The following is a 19,610-nucleotide window of genomic DNA, read 5'->3' as shown; positions in this document are numbered from 1 at the left end:
GCTACTCTGCTCTCACCTAACCAGGCTTAAAAGCTCCACAGCAAAAAAAGATAAAAATGTCTCCATGTAAACTAGGTCACAGAAAAAAGCTCAAAAATATTTTTTAAACTATAAAAATATTCACCACCCATTCAACAAGATAAAATTCCCAATAACAGGAGTCCGATCAAAAATTACATGCCATGCAAACAAATACAAACACATGACCCATAACGAGCAGCAAAATCAATCAATTGAAACTTGCTCAGAAATAATAAAAATGATAGAATTAAAAATGACCAAGAAGGCCTTAATGTTTCCCTCAACTTGATTAAAATTTAGACAGGTTTATTTGTGATGGCATGCTCTTTAATTTTCATTTTCTTCATGTTTCTTTTGAAAGCAACACCCAGCAACTATAAATTCCTTCTCAACCTCGTTGAAGTATAAACCTTCTCCCAGCCTCTGCCACCTTTGTGACCCAGGCATGACTTTCTCTAGGGGCTGGGAACCATCTCTTTGAAATGTACCCATGAAGGAGGGAGCCCTCTTTGCCCAATCTCTATGGGAGGGTAGAGACCTAACTTCCATTGCACCATTCAGCAAACCCTACTAACCTAATCCTAGAGAAGACCATCTGAAAACTCAGGAATAATCAAGGTGCTGGATATAGCCCACTAACCAAACTTCCTCTCTCAAAGCCCTCTGCTATATTTCCATTAGCTCACGACAACAGCACTACAATGGGTGCTAATTAGCAAGCTCCAAGACAACTTCAAGTGGCTGGATATAATTGGAGTCCCTGAGAAAGGGTTGGGGACAAATATTTTTAAAAAATAATGATCAAAAAGTTTCCAAATTAAAAAAAAAAAAAACCTAGATACACAGATTCAAGAAATTCCACAAACTCAAGGGGAAAGATATATAAAGATCATCTCAACACATATCAAAATCAAATTCAAAGCCAGTAGTGAAAAAAAAGTCTTTTTCTCCCCCATCATTTACAACTATCAAATGTCTTTTAAAAAAAATTCTTAAAAAAAAAAAAAAAAGATTTATTGGCTCAAGAGGAGAGGAGAGAACTAGGGTGGAGAGGGCAGAGGGAGAGAGAAACTTAAGCAGGCTCCACGCCAGTGCAAGCCTGATGCAGAACCTGATCTCATGACCCTGAGATCACAACCTGAGCCAAACCCAAGTGTCGGACACTTAACTGACTGGGCCACCCAGGCTCCTGTAAAGATCTTTTTAGAAAGATCTTTTTAGATCATTTTTTAGAAAAATGTTGTCCAGCTTAGACACAATTGACATACAACACTGTGTAAGTTTAAGGTATACAATGTGATGATTTGATACTCCTACATCATGAAAGGTTTACCACAGTGAAGTTAGTTAATACACCCTTCACCGCATACAATTATCACGTTGCTGTTATTGTTGTCCTTGTGAAAATCTTAAAGCTCTATTCTTATAGCAACTTGTAAGTATACAGCACAGCATTGCTAACTAGGGTCACCATTTTGCTTTCCTTTCCAGAAATTCCTTTCTAGCAATGAATGAGAGTTCTTGTTGTTCCACATCCTTGGCAGCATTCGGTGTTGCCAGTCTTATGGGTATCGGCCGTTCTCACAGGTATGCAGTGGTATCTCATCTTGTTTTAATTTTCATTTTCCTCATGATATGGTATGTGGAGCATCTTTCCATATGTCTATTTGCCATTTGTGTATCTTTAGTGAGGTGTCTAAGTTCTTGGCCCATTTTTAAATCAGGTTGCTTCTGTTCTTACTGTTGGGTTTTAAGAGTTCTCTGTGTATTTTGGATAATTAGACCTTTTAATTTTTTTAAAATGAGGTTTCCATAAAAAAAAGATCAGCATAATGTTTATGTCTTTATTGAGTTGTGGCAGAAATAGTAGCTGAGATAGCAGAATACAGAAATGCATTAAAAACCCAACATAAAGTGGAAGAAGCCAGTCAAAATTCCATTTATGGGAAGTTTCCAGAATTGGCAATTCTACAGTGTTCAATTGGATTAGTGATTACCTCAACCCGTGGTGCTTGGAGGGCCATGCTAATGGAGAGAGGTTTCTTTTCGGACTGATGAAATATTTTAAAGCTGATTGTAGTGATAGCAACACAAGTTTGTGAATACAGTGGCCGCTGAACTGTGCTCTAAGTGGATGAGTTGTACAGCCTGTGAATTATATCACCATAAAGCTGTTAAAAATATGTAAAGAGCAAAGATTGCTTCATTGAAAGAATCACAGCAATTATGCCATCTCCTTTAATTTTGAATCACAAAGAGCTTTTGTTAGGAGCATTCTTAATGAAACTACCTGAAGCACAAAATGAGCTTTCACCTCTTAATTTGTCTCATCGGCATCCCTATCTGAGGAAGAATTAAAAAGCCTACTCACTCCTTGCTCTGTGTATTTCATTACTTACCCTTGAGATGGGGGTGAATTAGATACTTCCCAAACTCTGTCAATATTAAAATAGAACTTAAACTTGTGATTTAAGTCTAAAATGCATACAATGCTCTTTACTTTTTATGCAAATAAGATACTCTTGGAACCATTCCATCTTATATAATTTTCTACTAATTTGGTGACTTGAAGTTGGTTAATGCATTCCTCCTCTCCCCTAACATATGGCATTTTTGAAATCTTTGGAGCTAGGAGCCTGACCTGTGCAAATCCTTCCCATGACCAAATAGCTGACAATCCACTTTTCTTCTTTGGAACTTAATGTCTTTTTGTGTAACCAAGGCTATATGTAGAATCAGCAAAAGCCATCTCTACGGGGAGGGGAGGGGGTTGGGAGGTGGAGCCAGAACAATGGAAAATAGACCAAAAGCAAGGGGTTGGAATCCTCCTGCAACTCTCCTTTCCTTGACCTAAAACATTTACCTACCCTTATTAAATCCATTCCAAGTGTCTTTTGACCACTTCTCACTGAGTCAGACTCAGGTAATGGAAGGTGTCTCAGCCCTGAAGGTGATTATTGTCTAGGTGAAGAGATAAAAAGCAAGCAGGCACTTGTAATAAGTAATAAAATAACAGCACGGACACCAGAAAATCACACTACGCAGAAAAAAGCATCTGCTGAAATTTTGGAGGTTGAGCTAAGGGAAAGCAGAGGAACATGAGTATTTAAATTCAGGTTTTATAGAGGATGATTTTTTTTTTTTTTTAACAACTGGGGACAAAGCTCAATTAGGAATGAAAATAAATAGTTATTTCAAATGAGTAAACAACATTCACAATATTTGGAAAGCTGACATATACTGTAATAGATCATAAAACCTGAAAAATCATATAAAGGTCTAGGAATAACTACTAAGTAACAACTACAAATTTTTCCTAGCCTTTTGACTGTCATCAACCTCTATTATGATAGTGACTGTGTAACATCATTTTTAATAGAGAGAGTTTAGTCTTTCTTCCAGACTAGCTGGTCAGTTTTTCTGTGAATTAGGTTTGGATAAATGAGCTCACAAGATAACACACAAGCCTATTTGCTGTTGGGATATTTACTTTTTGAAACTTGTGCCCCACAAATATAGGTATCCTAAAAATTATCTTTTCTATGATTTTTTTCATTTAAAAGTATCAACCATGTTTCTGAGAGGAGAGAACTTCCATACTGAGTAGGTATACAAGACAAACACTTCCAAAAATAGATTCCACCAGATACAAACTTTGTGTATCCTCAATTCAATTTCAACTTGGTAAGACCCCAAGTATTTCTATGGCTACTTCATGTCCAAGTCAGAAGAGGACAAGAGTGTTGGGGGAAAATTCAAAGTGGAAAGAGGGAGAGGTTCGAACAAGTGTGTATCAATTATCTTATTTTTACAAATTACACATCTTTTGCAAATATGTCTTGCTAGTATGGCTGCCGAGGTCCAGGAAGGGGTCCATGTCAGGGACATGGAACTGAAACTTCTTCAGCTTGTCTGTACAGTGGCCTTTGCAGAGAAGGAACCATGTTCATTCTCCACTTAAGATTTCAAAGTAGTATATGTAGTTCAAAACACTAACTCACCAAGTAACAATTATCGTTCTTTTAGTACATTATTTTCTCTACATTACATAAAGAAATTACTTTTATTTCAATCTACCAGTCATTATGAAAAATAAGGAAAGTAAAGTATACATTCCATTTCATAATTTATATTACCAACTAGGAATACATGTAACTTTTTCAGTTGCATGTATCAGATCATCAGATGGAAAGAAACCAGGATAGATCTGGTTTCTTTGCAATGAATAGATCTGGTTGAGCTGCAGGTTTTTCAGTAAGGCTGGTGTATTAGTCAGAGTTCATCAGGCAGACAGACAAATAGGAGATATATATCATCCTTATTTTGATTTATATTACATTGTAATCTTTCCGTATATTTTTAAATTTTACTTTTTCCCATAAAGATACTTATCATAAGGAACTGGCTCACATGATTTATGGAGGCTGACAAGTCCCTAATTTCTGCAGTTGGCAAGCTGATGAGACCAAGGAGAGCCAGTGGTGAAAGTTCCAGGCCAAGTTAAAGACCTAAGAACCAGAGCGGCCCTTGGTAGAGGTCCAATCTGAGTTGCACAGGCTTGAGATCCAGGAAGAGCTGATGTTTCAGTTCAAGTTTGAAATCAAGAAAAAACTGATATCCTCGCTGGAAGACAATCAGGCAGGTGGAGTTATCTCTTTGTGGCAGGAGGGTTGGTTTTTTTTTTTTTTTTTTTCTTTTTGACCTACTTTTATCATTATGCTCAAATTATTAGTTTCTATAATTAAATATCAATGGATTCCTTTGTGTTAGGTTTTAATTTTTAAAATGGTATTGTTTAACTTAAATAGATGTTAAAACAGGTGATTTCAACATTTTTCTTTATATCTAGCCTCAGGTATATCTATACCATCTATATCTTTATATCCACAAGCAAAGTGGTTTCTGAATAGCCTAATTTTCTTTTATAATTCTTATAATAGCCTCTGAGTTAAGTAAGTCATCACGGTGTTCTGAGCGTTACCTTGGCAATGTCTATAAATTATCCACTAGTAGTTCTATTAATTCTGACTTATGTAATTTAGTGCTTATATTATTCTTAATTAGGTTTGTTTAAAAAGGTCTTGAAGGCACTTATATTGGCAAACTCGTGTCCCATAATGCTTCACTGTTCTTATACATTTATAGAATTCTAACACGGTATTTTATCAGCCTCATTCCTTGGCCTGATAAGCTAATTTATGTCTTGCAAAGAACAAACTGAAGAGATTTTCATGACAGATAGGCTGTTAGGGGTGAAGGTTCACTCCAATGCCCAGGAAAATCTAAAGTCCTTAGTAATGGAGAACAGTAGCCTCATCAGGCCAATAAAAGACAAGTCTAGGATTTCCACTACCCTCCTCACACTATAGCTGCAGTGGTCATTCAGAAATATAAGCATATAGAGCCAGAGAATAAAAGGGCTGGTCACCACAAATTATGATACCATTGGCTCAGCACTGCCTGGAGGGAGATGAATAAAGCAGGCGTGACACATATTGTCAGGAAGCTGACAGCTCGAAGGAAACACAAAAATAACTACATGTTTTGAGATGGTATTTTAAAATCTTGTACATTTCTTTGAAGTGAAATAGTAAAGGAAGCATTTTGTGGGTTGAGACCATTCCTCTTTATAAAGCATATGTAAACTGAGGTTAACGGTAAGATGTGACCGGCCAGGAGGAGGCAAAAGCATTTTGTGTGACTGTTCTAGACCGAGAAAACAGCATGGACCAAAAGGTACCAGTGAACGTTCTCCAAAGAAAAAGAATATAAATATAAATATAAAGAGTATAAATATAAACACACACACACACACACACACACACACAGATAAGACACAGAGAAAGAGATACAGTTATTACAGGAACTGACTCATGTCATTATGGAGACCAAGAGGTTGCAGGATCTGCAGTCTGTACACTGGAAAACCAAGAGAGCCAGTAAAGTAAATTCTAGTACAAGCCCAAAGACCTGAGAATTGGGAGCCAAAGTTATAATCCCCAGTCCAAGTCTGAGAGCCCAAGAACCAGCTGTGGTGATGTTCGGGGCAGGAGGAGATGGAATTAACCATCCCAAGCACACAATGTGTCAATGTGGCATCCATATGCATCTTTTACAACCACACTTAGTCTTCTCATTAAGACAAAAACAAAGTCTTAATAACATGATAAAACTTTTCTGCATAGAACTGAAAATGTACTAATTCTTCTCCAGAAGAGGCAGTAAAGTCTTTGGGTAATGTTTACTCTTCTGAGATCCTTAATTTAAATACTCTGAAGTTAAATTAATAATGCTTAAATACTGACATAAAAGCAATGCATCTTATGCTAATGATAGGGAATCAGAGAGGAAAGAAAAAGATATAAAAAGATACGCATTGTTGGCTGCTGCTGCTGGCAGAGGGGCGGGGAGAGAGGCAGGCGTACTTAAAACAAGGAACAAACACTCAAGACACCTCTGTCCTCATTTCTATCACTGGTCACCTGGTTGTAGGTCCTTCAACCATTCACTCTGTGTTCCCTTTGTCTTCAGCGAGCACCTAGATCATCGGGATTCATCACCCGGTAAGATGACCCAAACCTTCACTGCTGAAGTCTCAGGGCCATTAGAAATCCTGCGTGCATTGGATTGTTGTAGTTTTCCATCAACCATAATCTCAGGGTAACACTAAGACTCCCTGAGGGATCTCCTGCATTCCTGACACAAGCTTCCTCAGCTGCATGGGGGAGTGCCAGTGCAAATTTCCCCTGGTACGCAGGAGCAATCCCCCCAGCCAGCACAGGAACACATATCCACCAGTTGATTTCAAAAAATAAAATGAAATGAAATCATGTAGACTCTGGTCAATAGAAAAAGGGAGGGGAGCTTCTATCTCTACTTAAAGGATCCATCCCTGCGGACGGCAAGCTATTGGCCGGCAACTCCACGTGTCCCTCCATCTGGTACTCTTTTGTTCCCAGGAGGAGAAGTTATTTCACTGGTGAATTTAAAGGAAAAACTGGTCACCTGTAGCTCTACTCCTTCCTCTCCCATTCTTTGGGTAAGAGAGATCTGCAAGAAATACACCTTCCATAATCTTTCTCAAACACAAAGGATGAAGAGTGAAAGGGTCTCACATGAAAAATAGCTTTCACCAGTCCAGTTCATCTGTGGGGATATAAGTCAAGCTTTTTAATATGGATTTTAGGATTAGGAAGCTCACTTTTCCTTAAATATAAGTCTTATCAGTAACAATTAAGGCAATATATTAAATATATTTATTAAAAACATATTTACCAGTTAATGTTACTAATTATGTAATATATTGATTCCTGCAGCAGAAACTGGTTAGATGGTTACAAAATTAATTTTCTCTTTCTTTTTAAGTATACAGCTTGAATACATTTCCCAACATTCCTTACAATTAGGTGTCACTATGCAAATAGATTCTTGCCTGTGGGTTGTAAGTGGAAATAAGGTACATCACCCCAAGGCTAGAGCACAAAGCATCCCCACATGAATCCCATCCTCTTTCTTTCTTTCTGATTTTGACCAGATGCGGAGTGTCAGCTGCATGACCTCTGAGAGCCCAGGGCACAGTCACTGCGCAGAAAGAGAAGGCTACCCTCCAAACACGTGCAGGGGGTATATGTGAGTCAAAAATTATCCTCTATTGGGTCCTATCTATTGAAATTTGAGGCACTGCTCATTAGAGCAGCTGAGGATAGAAAAGAGTGGTATCATTATCAGACACCCTTTGAATTATCAACACCTGGTGGTTTCGTCAGGTGGAATTAGATTTCCTTAGACTTCCAGTTACATGGAGGGCAGCTACACTCTAAGTAAAAAGGAAGTCACTGAAGTGTTTGAAACAAGGTTGTAATACGATCCAGTTTTGTTTTTAGAAATATCACTCTGGTGGCCAACAGTGATGGATAAGGTCAACAGTGATGGATAAGAGACCCGGCAGGAGGGCGCGAAGCTGGAGATGGGATGGTCATGACCGGGAAAGTGGCAGAGATGGAACGCAATAATAGGAGCTATGGTTTAGAGTTAGAATTCACAAGATATATTAACGATTTTGGTCATTTCTATGGAGCAATTTCTTTAAGACACAAAAGTATCAAAATAAGACAATTTTCAGATAAGTTTTGAGATCACGGAGGCAGTACTAACACTCCACCATCCACCTATTTCAATTAAGTATCATCGAGGACACTTTCCTTATGCGTGCAGAAGAGCTTCCATGTTGGCAAGGGAAAGAAAAGCAAAAATAAACTATTGGGACTACATCAAAATAAAAATAAAAAGCTTCTGCACAGTAAAGGAAACAATCAACAAAACTAAGACAACCTCCTGAATGGGAGAAGATATTTGCAAACAACATACCTGATAAAGACTTACTATCCAAAATACAGAACTCATACAATCAACACCCAAAAAAACCCCCAAATAATCCAATCAAAAATGGTCAGAAAATATAAACAGACATTTCTCCAAAGACGACGTATAGATGGCCAACGGACACATGAAATGATGCTCTATATCACTCATCACCAGGAAAATGCAAATCAAAGCCACAATGAGATATACCTCACACCCGTAAGAATAGTTAAAATAAGACAAGAAATAACAAGAGTTGGCAAGGATGTGGGGGAAAAGGAACCCTCGTGCACTGTTGGTGGAAATGTAATTTGGCACAGGCACTGTGGAAAACAGTATGGAGTTTCCCCAAAAAAAATTAAAAATAAAAATATTGTATGACACAATAATTATATTACTGGATATTTATCCCCCCCAAATGAAATACTAATTCACAAAGATATATACAGCCTTACATCTCTTGCAGCATTATTTACAATCACCAAATTATGGAAGTGACCTAAGTGTCCACTGGCATAATCTTTAAGAAGTGAATGTATTTTCAACCAGACTTCAAGTAAAAAATTTAAAAAACAAAAATTTAGAAAAAATCTTATTTCTGAAAAATTAATGGTGTTAGTGTAGAATTTTAGCTACATATAATCCTAATTCTAGCCTTCTATTTCCCCAAAATCAGAAAGATGTTTTGAAGTATTTCAGAGAAGGCTTTATTGACAGCCCTTACTGACATATATAGTCTCACAAAGCCTGTGTCTGTAAATATTTAACATAAATATTTATAAAAGAACATTGTAAATTATAAATTACTAGAAACATTGTTATTATCATGAAAAGAGAGAAGACTCCTCGATAAAAATCCTTAAAAAAATACCAGTAAAAGTACAAAATTGTCAAAGACAAATTATAATTCATTTTTCAGTTTGAGACCAATTTTAAAATGTTAGCAGTATTCTCCACATATGGTAAGATCTCTTCCATTATGGAAAGAATCAGAGTCATTTGTTGTTAAAGCAGAAGTACCATAATTGTTTGTAATCAATATTACTTCCATGAATATTTGATTCTCTAAATCATGAGATTTCATGAAAATGACCATTTCAAAAACCTGGAATTCATAATTTAGTTCCAAATCAATACTTACATATGTGCAAAGGAAAAGCTGAATAAGTATTAAATTCAGCACGGGAACAGCATGTGGAATATAATCATTTCTACCACTCATTGTCTTGGTTGCATTTTAAATACGTATCAGATTTTACAATTAAGTTCTTACATTTACTCTTCACGAAATGTCAGTTATTTAAGAATGATTTCCCTCTAAAGAGGCCAGATTTTCAAATACATTTTTAAAAACCCTGGTCTATTAAGCACATGGGTTTTCATCTCTAAAAATTGCTAATCTTTATATCAGCAGTTCCTAGCCAGGCATATATTTGCTTGTAACAGTTTCAGGCATCTGAAACGGAGTTACACTTGTATTCAAGAGGTTTTTATAGATGAAGAATTACAGTAAAATGAAGGTCATTTGCCATAATTTTTGAGGACTGGAGTAGAAAGGAGTATTTACATGCAGTCCCGAAGTATTCGCATGAAGTATACATCATGACAGATTTCTAGACTGCCCTTCAACTGAACAGAAACTTTGAATATTTTACACTTATAATTACTCTGCAACACCATTTCTAAATGTATCATAAAATTCTTCTTGTTCTAATCTATTATAAAACAATTAAACAAAGTATACATAAAAATTAAGTGACAACATATTTTTATTCAGTTTTTAGATATTTTCAAATATTCTACAATATTTTTAAAAATAATTTAAACATATGGGCATACCACATCTCTTCAAAAAGGCTTCCAGTTTTAGGGAGTAGAGAGATTTTAAAAAGTAATCTCATATAAATAATTCAAACAATGCTTTTCTTTATCTCTGCTAAAATGAACTTTACATCATCTACTATAAACTTTTTTTATTCATCGTCACTTCCACTCAATGTTCAAATTTGTAGTTCACTGAACTGAAACATGTGCTCAAAGTTTAAATAGTTGAACAAGTTTCACACGACGATGTTGAGGTTTTCCCTGTTCCAAAATCCCTATAATTTTATCTAATAAAAGGGTTACATATGTACTAATATATATTTCTGTATGGGTTTTTTTACATTAAATTGTAATTGTATGGGTTTTTTTACATTAAAATGTAAGCCCATTTTATACTGTAAAATAAAATACATTGGTTTTATTTTTTTTATCTATAAAGCTTTGTTAAAGTAGACTTGTTCCCACTTAATGTCCAAAATGTCATCTCTGAATATAAAGCATTAAACATTTTAAATATACATATCCTTTTGTAAACCAACTCAAAATCATGCCCCTTTTCAAAAACATTTGCTACATAAATGTTAAATTGCTTGAATAAAAAGCATTAAGAAACTAACGTTATCAAGTCTGCACTGTCCACTAGTGGCAAAAGATAGTAAATGCACATTTATTTTAAAATTAAAATTAAAACCCATTCTATCATCAATACTAGCTTTCTCAAATTTAGAGCCCAATATATTATAAGGGCAAATACACATACACTCTAAATATAAATGATTTTTGTATTCTGAACTATTTTTCCTGTATAGCAATACTTTACTGTCCTTGTGCACATCAGTTCAGTCAGGTGCCTGTGAATATAAGTACCATGAATCCATACATAAATGCAGGGGTATGTGTACACACACATACACTGTGTATATATATATATACCTAAAGCTTGAGCTAGAAACAAAACAACTCTGACAATCTAGCGCGAATCTACAAAGGAGAGGTAAACCTGATGTGGCTTGTTAGCTTTAATTGTTTGATTTACCCCTCATTGAGAGATGTTCTCAAACTAACGGCCTGTGGCTCTCACTGAGATTACTTTTCATTAATAAATGATTTTTAAGCAGGAGATATTTGCTTAATAGTATTAGGAAAAGCTCTCCCTCATTTGAAATCTCAGGAGTCCCCCGTGTTAACAGAGCCGGCTGTCTCAGAGCCAGTGTGCGACCGCCACCGTCCTCCCCGGACGTCAGGACGCCTGCGAGTGACTCAGAAGGCAGGTGTATGCTGCCAACTAAGGTTCCTCATGTGATTTCAGCAAACTTAGTTACTGACTCTAAACTTCACCACTTGCTGGAAACAAACCTGAAGCAACATTAATGTGGGATTTCACAAAGAGAAATATTGCTTACCACTTTTTTTTAACAACAGATGGAATAATGCTTCTGATTGAGGCACAATTACATACAGAATTTAGATACTCACCTTCTCTAGACAGCTGGTCAGCATATACATGCTTTGTATATATAGATACACATGTGTGTATATACATATAATATATAATGTATAATATATAATTAATATAAACACACATATATACACGCCCAAATAAATGAAGACTCATTTGAAGCCTTTGGCTTGTCATCATTTTGTCAGGCTTTTTCTTTTCTTTGCTCATTATTCTACCCCACCTGCTTACCTGGAACGGTGCTTTGGTATACACAAGATGGGCAATTAATATTGTTTTAACAATGAATATTAATAAATCATTGAGATGGGAAAGATTCAGACAGCATTTTAGCGATGAAAATGCAAAGGAAAATTATAAAGGCAAGTGCCTGATCCTGAGTAACCCATAAAGCCAATATGAAAAGAACCTGGGTGCACTAGAGATCTGGTGGTATTTTCAGACTGCTACATGAAACACTGGTTACTGCAAGGGCTATGATATGATGACCTCCTTAGCAGTCCCCTTACACGTTACACGTGCCCAGAATGGATACTTAATGGTGTCACATTGATCATTCAAAATATGTGTTTTTAGAGAAAGATTCCCTATGCGCTGAGTTTGACTGAGTTCACATGGACATGGGAGTGAAAATATCCCTTTTATGGAGGAAATTAAATTTTTTAACTTTTCCTCATCTATGGAACTTTCTGCCCAGTAGGTAACCAACCCGAACAAGACAACAGTCAGTTTCATTTTCCCTTTACACTGCGTGCCTCCATACCTCTTTCAGATTTTTTGGCTTTGATTCTTTCAGTTCTTCATATTTCCATTTCCATACAGACAAAGCTGACTCCAGTTGTTCTATTTCTTTCTCCAAAGAGGAGCGCATTCTAAATAAAGAATTAAAAATAAGATAGACTTAAAATTTAAAAATAATTATAGGAACACATTCAATATTTGATTTCCTAATTTCCTTATTTTTACACTTGTATATGGCCATTGTAATCACAGGAAAACTTTTCTAGCTTATTAAAAATTATCAATATTGAATAAAACTTGGTTTAATTTGTTATTCTAACAATTAGCATTAGAGTAAGTTAAACATATTTAATTTGGCTTTGCTACTATCAAAATATTTGACTTTCTGCCTGCTTTTCTCTGGTATTTTTCATTTATTTCTCTCATTCTCTTATTCATATTGTTTTCTTATATAGGAGAATATATAAATATATCTAATTTTAACATGGCTTTTATCCAACTTCATATTCTGACTATATATGAATAAAGAATCCTTTGATATGAAAGAGAATGCCAAGGACTCCACAAAGTAATTTAAGAAATAATTTACTGGAGATATAAAAATTCTTTTTAAAAAATATTTGCAATTTTGTTTTAATGAAGCAATTTCACTGGCATCTTTATTTAAAATAATTGAAATTAATTTATCCATTTGTACAACAAATGACAAGTTAGGATTGAAGTCTGGTCCTTTAATATCTCAATTATTAACTTTTTTTGTATGGCCATATGTCTGTCAGAGTGACTCACTGAAAATAACTGTTTACTTCTGGTGGTAATTAGCATATACCGACCCTTGCAGATGGCCAATCTTGATCTGTGTGTGGTGCACCAGATTAGTGTTAAAAAATGCTCAATCTCTTTTCTCTACCTCAATGGACAGAGTTGCTTGCCCCAGTCCTTGTTTCTAGGCTTTGACAGACCTAGACGTTTGTAAAGAATCTGTGTGGTTGGGCTTCTTCTCTTATGTCTCAGCCATCACTGTAAAAATTTCCCCAAGGAACTGCTGTTCCCAAATAAAAACATAAAGTAGATCTGAGCCCAACCTTACTATGGCAACAAGCTGATCTGGCTCTCTTTTTTTGTATCCATATAGGACAAAATAAATCATTGTTTTAGGCCACTGAATTTCATGGTGTGTGTGTGAGTGTGTGTGCGTGGTTCTTTTGTGTTTTTCCTGCCTCAAAAGATAACTGACATAGAAAATGATACTTAAAAGGGGGATGCTACAGGAAAAAATGGTGATAAAACATAAGCAGCTGGGAAAATGGTGATGATGGTAAGTAATAAGGAAATCATAACTTGCAGTGTTTTGGAAAATGGAAAAGGTGCCTGACATCACCAGTGGAATGCTAGTGGGCACCATGAGTCTGAGCCTTCAAAGTGTTTATGCAACTGGTTTTACCTTGTATTTTGACCATAGCAAAGAGAAGTATGTAGCAATGCAGACTCACTGCTCCCCATGGGAGTATGAGAGACGGGATCACAACCAGTCTTTCCTGCAGAGTCCAGTCTAGATCAGTCAGCACTTAGTTGGCTCACAGAGTCCAGCTGAGTAAAGTCTCATCGTTGTATACCACTGAGATTCTGTGGCTGTTAGTTAAACCTTATTGTAATTATAATTAACCAATACACACGCTTAATGTCATTAGAAGGATCTTAGAAACATATTCATCACAGATCTAGAAGATGTATCCAGAATCAAAACAGAATGTCATTTACATATTTATGAGAAATATGAATCTTCCAGTTAGTAATACAATGAAAAAAATTTTAAAATAGAATTAGGTCATATATACATTAATTTAATTCAATCAATGGCTAAACATCTTATTAAAAAGTTATATAAGTATATTTGCATGAACCAAGCCATAGAACTGAAGAGAACATGTGAGAATGTTAGGGTTTAAGCTCAGAAGACTCAGGTTGCAAAAACACCAGCACCATATATGACTATAATTTTAAATGCCTTATTAACAGCAAACATATTAAAAGTAGCAAACAAAAGGGCTTGATATAAAAGTATGTCCTATGAATACTGCCTATGAATGTCCACAACTACAGATTAACAACTCAGTCTAAAATCCTGATAGATAAGCAGACCCAGCCAGCTAATGACCCCAACTTAATTACTTAAATAATTTATATAACTTAAAATAAAAGATTTTATTTATTATTTATTTATTTAAGATTTTATTTATTTATTTGACAGAGAGAGAGAGAAAGAACACAAGCAGGCGAATGGGAGAGGGAGAAGCAGGCTTCCCGCTATGCAGGGATCCTAATGCGGGGCTGATCCCAAGACCCCGGGATCATAACCTGAGCTGAAGGCAAACTCTTAATGACTGAGCCACCCAGATGCCCCCCAAGATATTATTTTTATTCTTAGTGACTATGTTTGGGATTTCAAGAAGGGGATTTGGTATAGAAATAATGAACAAAATGCCAAATACTAATATTTGGTGTCACACTTAAAGGGAACATGTAACAATCACTGTACATTAAAATATGTTCTATATTTGGCATTTGGATAATAAGGTTTTTGGATGATTAGGCATATTTGAATATTAAAAGAAATTGAGTATTGACTTAGACTTGTAAATTTGTTTCAAAATATAAGAAAATTTCACTAAGTTTATAACTTCATTGGAATGTTTAAAAATCACCATATTTAGAATTTTAATTTACTAGAGTTGCAGGAGAACAACATGGGAATGTCTTTTCTGTCAGGGATTGAAAATTTTAAAAAGGAAAAGGAATACAGTAAATTAATAAATTCACTTCATTAAAGGATATTAATTAACTACATTTGTGTAATAAGCACGCAATGATAAATTTTCTCAAAATTTATCAGTAAAATAATATAAAAATTTACTTGAGAAAAGTCTACATTTTAAAATTTCCAAATTCAAGGTCATACATGTTCAGAAATCACTCTGAGTTTTTTAATATAACACTAATAAATCAAATGATAATGTTAGCAAAAAACTCATATTAAGATAAAAATGATTTCTTATTACTGTAGAATAAATGTTAATTCTCAAAAATGTCATCAAAAAGTACTGGGGTAAATATTCTTTCAAGAATTTTATAAGAGACTCAAGAAGACCACTTCAAACTATGTATTAATTAAACTTTTAATCTTAGTTATAGAGAAACATAGGTGTATTCTAAAGATATAATTACATCTAAATTACACCTAGACTTAGAATAGTCAAAGCCAGTTCATGAAATGAAAATAATAGAATTTTGCCCAACTGTAATAAAATGAAATGGATTCCTATTCCTTATTTAAGGCAAATTAATAATGTTTAAAATAGAGTATTATCTCTTAATGCAATCTTATCTTAAATGAAATAACTAATATTTATTAGTTTACTGAAATTAAATTATATACTTTTATTACATAAAATGGTAAAATTTAGTCAGAGAAATGAAAGGACAGGCAATTCATAAACACATATTTAGTGGTAATGTGATGCTTGGCTATTTTTATTTTTAGTATGTCTTCATGAAAAAAATTTTGTGACTCTATGCAGGCAAGCACTGAGGACATAAGGACATTGCACACTTAAATTTATGCAGCAGAGGATACTCTTTAAATTCTTAATTTCGGGCCCAATCAATTTATTCTATATTTTGGAGGGATTTTCAAAACTGATTAATTTTACAGGTAAATTTATAACTGAAATTTAAATTATCATCATATCACTTGAACTACAACAAGGTGACAGAAAAAACTCATTTTACTCTAAAGAGTATTGCATATTTTATGCACTTCTTTTAAAAAGTAACAAGGTCCAGAAAAAATGAAGTATTTTTAATATGATGATATGAACTTTTAAAGATCTAATTGCTAAAATATTTAACATTTGCAGAACTAAAAGATAAGGTGTGAACCAAAATGATTTTTATGGAAAGATATAATTGTATTTCTATGTAATCTTCTGATACTTTGTTAACTATCATGATCCCATAATAATTGAAGATAAAGGGGTACCTTGGTGGCTCAGTTGTTAAGCATCTGCCTTAAGCTCGGGTCATGATCCCAGGGTCCTGAAATCCAAGCCCTGCATCAGGCTCCCTGCTCAGTGGGAAGACTGTTTCTCCCTCTCCCACCCCTGCTGCTTGTGTTCCCTCTCTCTCTCTCTCTCTGAAATTAAATAAATAAAATCTATTTTAAAAATTGACGATAAAATTTGGACATATATATATATAGACAGGAAAATAAACCAAAATATTTTTCAGGGATGAACATTTCTGAAACATAAAGATTTGGGGATAGAATTAATCATTTTTGAACTGTTTCATTGTAAAATATCTAATAAGTATTTTCTTAAAAGGTCTATTAATGTCAAATGCTTTTGCCAGACAAAAACAAATTAACTTGTAATAACATCTAGATACCAATTTTTCTATTAGTTCAAATTATAGAGTTAGTATCAAAATATAAAGAATAAAAAGAAGTTTATAAATGTGTTTTTAATCAGCAGTGTTTATCATTTGGGATTCTATTCCCAAGTAGTTACAATTACAACTTTGAGCATTTGCAGCATCTTTCAGCGAAGAGCCAAAGCCATATATAGTTAATGTAATTAGAAAAGAGATGAATTTATAGATGACTATAAAGATCAGAGATGTCTGGAACGATCAGAGACTGATCCAGCCTGGATCCGGAGGTGATCCAGCCAGGAACAAAGGACTACTCTGATGCCACAGAGCTGATCCTATGAAGACCCCACTGCCTGTTGCCTATGCACTTTCTTGGTTATCAATTGTGTGTCTGACAAGTAAATATTTCAAATTAGCCAAATTAAGTAGTAAAGGATATTAATAGTTCAAAGAATCTTTTTGAGGCGATTCTGGGAAGATGCCGAGAAGCAAATGGGGAACGTGCAGAGTCAGGGGCTACCGAGGAGGTTGCCACAGCTACCTTCCCATCAGCATTTCAATGCAGCCACCACCATTTAGGGACAGACAGCACAGCATGGCCTCAACACCACCAACTCCAGACTTGGCGAGAGTGTCACTGGAGACCAGAGCCCACTGCTGCCTCTGGGATCAAGATGTAGCTACTGCCACAGCCTTTCTCCTCACCGCAGTGCATTCTGGGTGCTCGCTGCCTCTTGGGGGCATTAGCTTCTGCTACAAAGTCTGGGTGCCTCCCCTGAAGAGATGCTCCTATGTCAAGTTTCCGCTCCTTAACTACCAGGGAAACTCACGTTGAGACTCACTAGCAATTGTGTAGTCTATGCAGAGAAAGAGAGTCCATCTCCCTCGGTAGGGGACTGCCCAAACAAAAACGATACCAGAGAGTGAAAAACAATTGCAGAAGTACACAAAAAGTGACTTGAAATGGATTAAATATAAGACTGAAACTCTAAAAGTTGTAGAAGAAAACTTAAGGGAAAAATTCCTGGATGTTTGTATTTGGCAATGCTTTTTTGGATTTGGCACCAAAAGCAAACATAAATAAGTGGAAGTACATCAAGCTAAGAAGCTTCTGCCCAGGAAAAAAAATAATCAACAAAAGGAAAAGGCAACCCACGGAATGGAGAAAATATTTGGAAACCATGTATCTGATAAGAGGTTAATGTCCAAATTATATAAGGAACTCACACAGCTCAAAAGCAAAAACAAAACAAAACAAAAACACCCCCACACAAACCAAAACAAAGAATGAGCAAGGCAGAGTGGACAGTTTTCCAAGAAGACATAGAAATGGCCAAGTAAATGAATAGATGCTTAACATAACTCATCATCAAGGAAAGAGCAAACCAAAACCGCAGTGAGGTATCACCTCACCACTTTAGAACGGCTGTTATCAAAAAGACAAGCAGTAACAAGTGAGGCTAAGCATGTGGTTAAAATGCCATTGTTGAGGAGAATGTAAATCAGTGTAGCCACTATGGAAAAAGATATGCAGGTTCCTCAAAAAATTAAAAATAGGACAGTCATATGATATAGCAATCCCATTTCTAGGTATACAACCGAGGAAAGGAAATCAGTACCTCGAACCGATTTTGGTGTTCACTGCAGCAGTATTCACAAAAGCCAAGATGCAGAAGCAATCTGATTGTCCATCTACACATGCAAGATACAGAAAATGTGAGGGGGGTGTGTATGTACATATGTAGGACGTGCCACTAAGTGAAATAAGCTGGACACAGAATGACGAATACTATACCCTTTCATTTATACACACAATCTTAAAAAGTTGAACTCACACTAAGAGAGAGTAGAATGGTGAGCGCCAGGGGCTGGAAAGTGGGGAGAGTTAGAAGACGTCAGTCAAAGGGCACAAACTCTCAAACTTACTTATGGAGTAGGTTCTGGGAACCTAATGTGTGGCACAGGGACTGTAGCTAACGATAGCGTGCTGGACACCAGAGATTTGCTGAGAGGGTAGATCGCAAGCGGTCTCACCACACACACAAATTATTAATGGCGTTAAGTGATAGATGTATTAACTAGCGGGGTTGTGGTGGGTGATCATTTCATAGTGCTACCAAAACATCATGGGTGCTTTCAGGATGGCACAGGTGACATATGAAAGTGCTGAGTCACTATATCGTATAACAGCGACTGACGTGATGCTGCATGTTAACTGGAATTAAAATAGAAAAAGAAAACCCTCCCCAAACCCATCCTGTTGTACAACTTAAATATACACAAATTTTGTTTCTCAGTTATACTTCAATGAAGCTAGAAAAATAAATACATATGTATAAAGGAATACAAGCCATAAATCACTTTATTAAAAAGGTAAAGGTTTACCGCATACCCTGTTAGTAATAATGAATAAGTAAGTAGGCCTGTCTAGTCTTTAAAAATATTACACTAAATAGTATGAACTAGACTTGCATGCCAATCTGTTATGTTCACTGAGGAATTCTCAACAAGATTTTAAGTTTCATTTTATTGAGGCAAAAACACACCATTTAATGAAGGAAAGCAAAATAATTGAAGCATATTACCTTTCTGCTATAGAAAATAAACCAAGAAATAAACTTGAGAGCGGAGGACGGAAGCTGTGCTGAAATGACACAGAGCAAACGTTTTCTAGGGGATACAGGTGCCATCTGCAGTTTAATTTGAGAACTGGTTCTAAACGGCAAAATATTTTACCTCGTCGTCACCTTTATTTACCATCTGACGTGGCCAA

The 19,610-nt window shown here is 35.5% G+C and overlaps 1 protein-coding gene across 5 annotated transcripts in view; it reads right to left on the bottom strand.

Moving 5' to 3' along the window:
- The window catches only part of CCDC102B (coiled-coil domain containing 102B), a 192,063-nt gene that overhangs the window by 66,510 nt on the left and 105,943 nt on the right, over positions 1-19,610 (bottom strand). For all 5 annotated transcript variants that reach the window (XM_059409802.1, XM_059409803.1, XM_059409805.1 and 2 more), the window contains one exon: positions 12,429-12,537. In XM_059409802.1, the coding sequence (XP_059265785.1) occupies positions 12,429-12,537 (109 nt within the window). The remainder of the gene's footprint in view (positions 1-12,428; positions 12,538-19,610) is intronic.

The sequence above is a fragment of the Mustela nigripes genome, chromosome 8 (assembly GCF_022355385.1).
Source record: "Mustela nigripes isolate SB6536 chromosome 8, MUSNIG.SB6536, whole genome shotgun sequence".
Taxonomy (NCBI): Eukaryota; Metazoa; Chordata; class Mammalia; order Carnivora; family Mustelidae; genus Mustela; species Mustela nigripes.
Note: the sequence above shows the minus strand (reverse complement) of the source record. Positions and strands in the feature narration are given on the sequence as shown.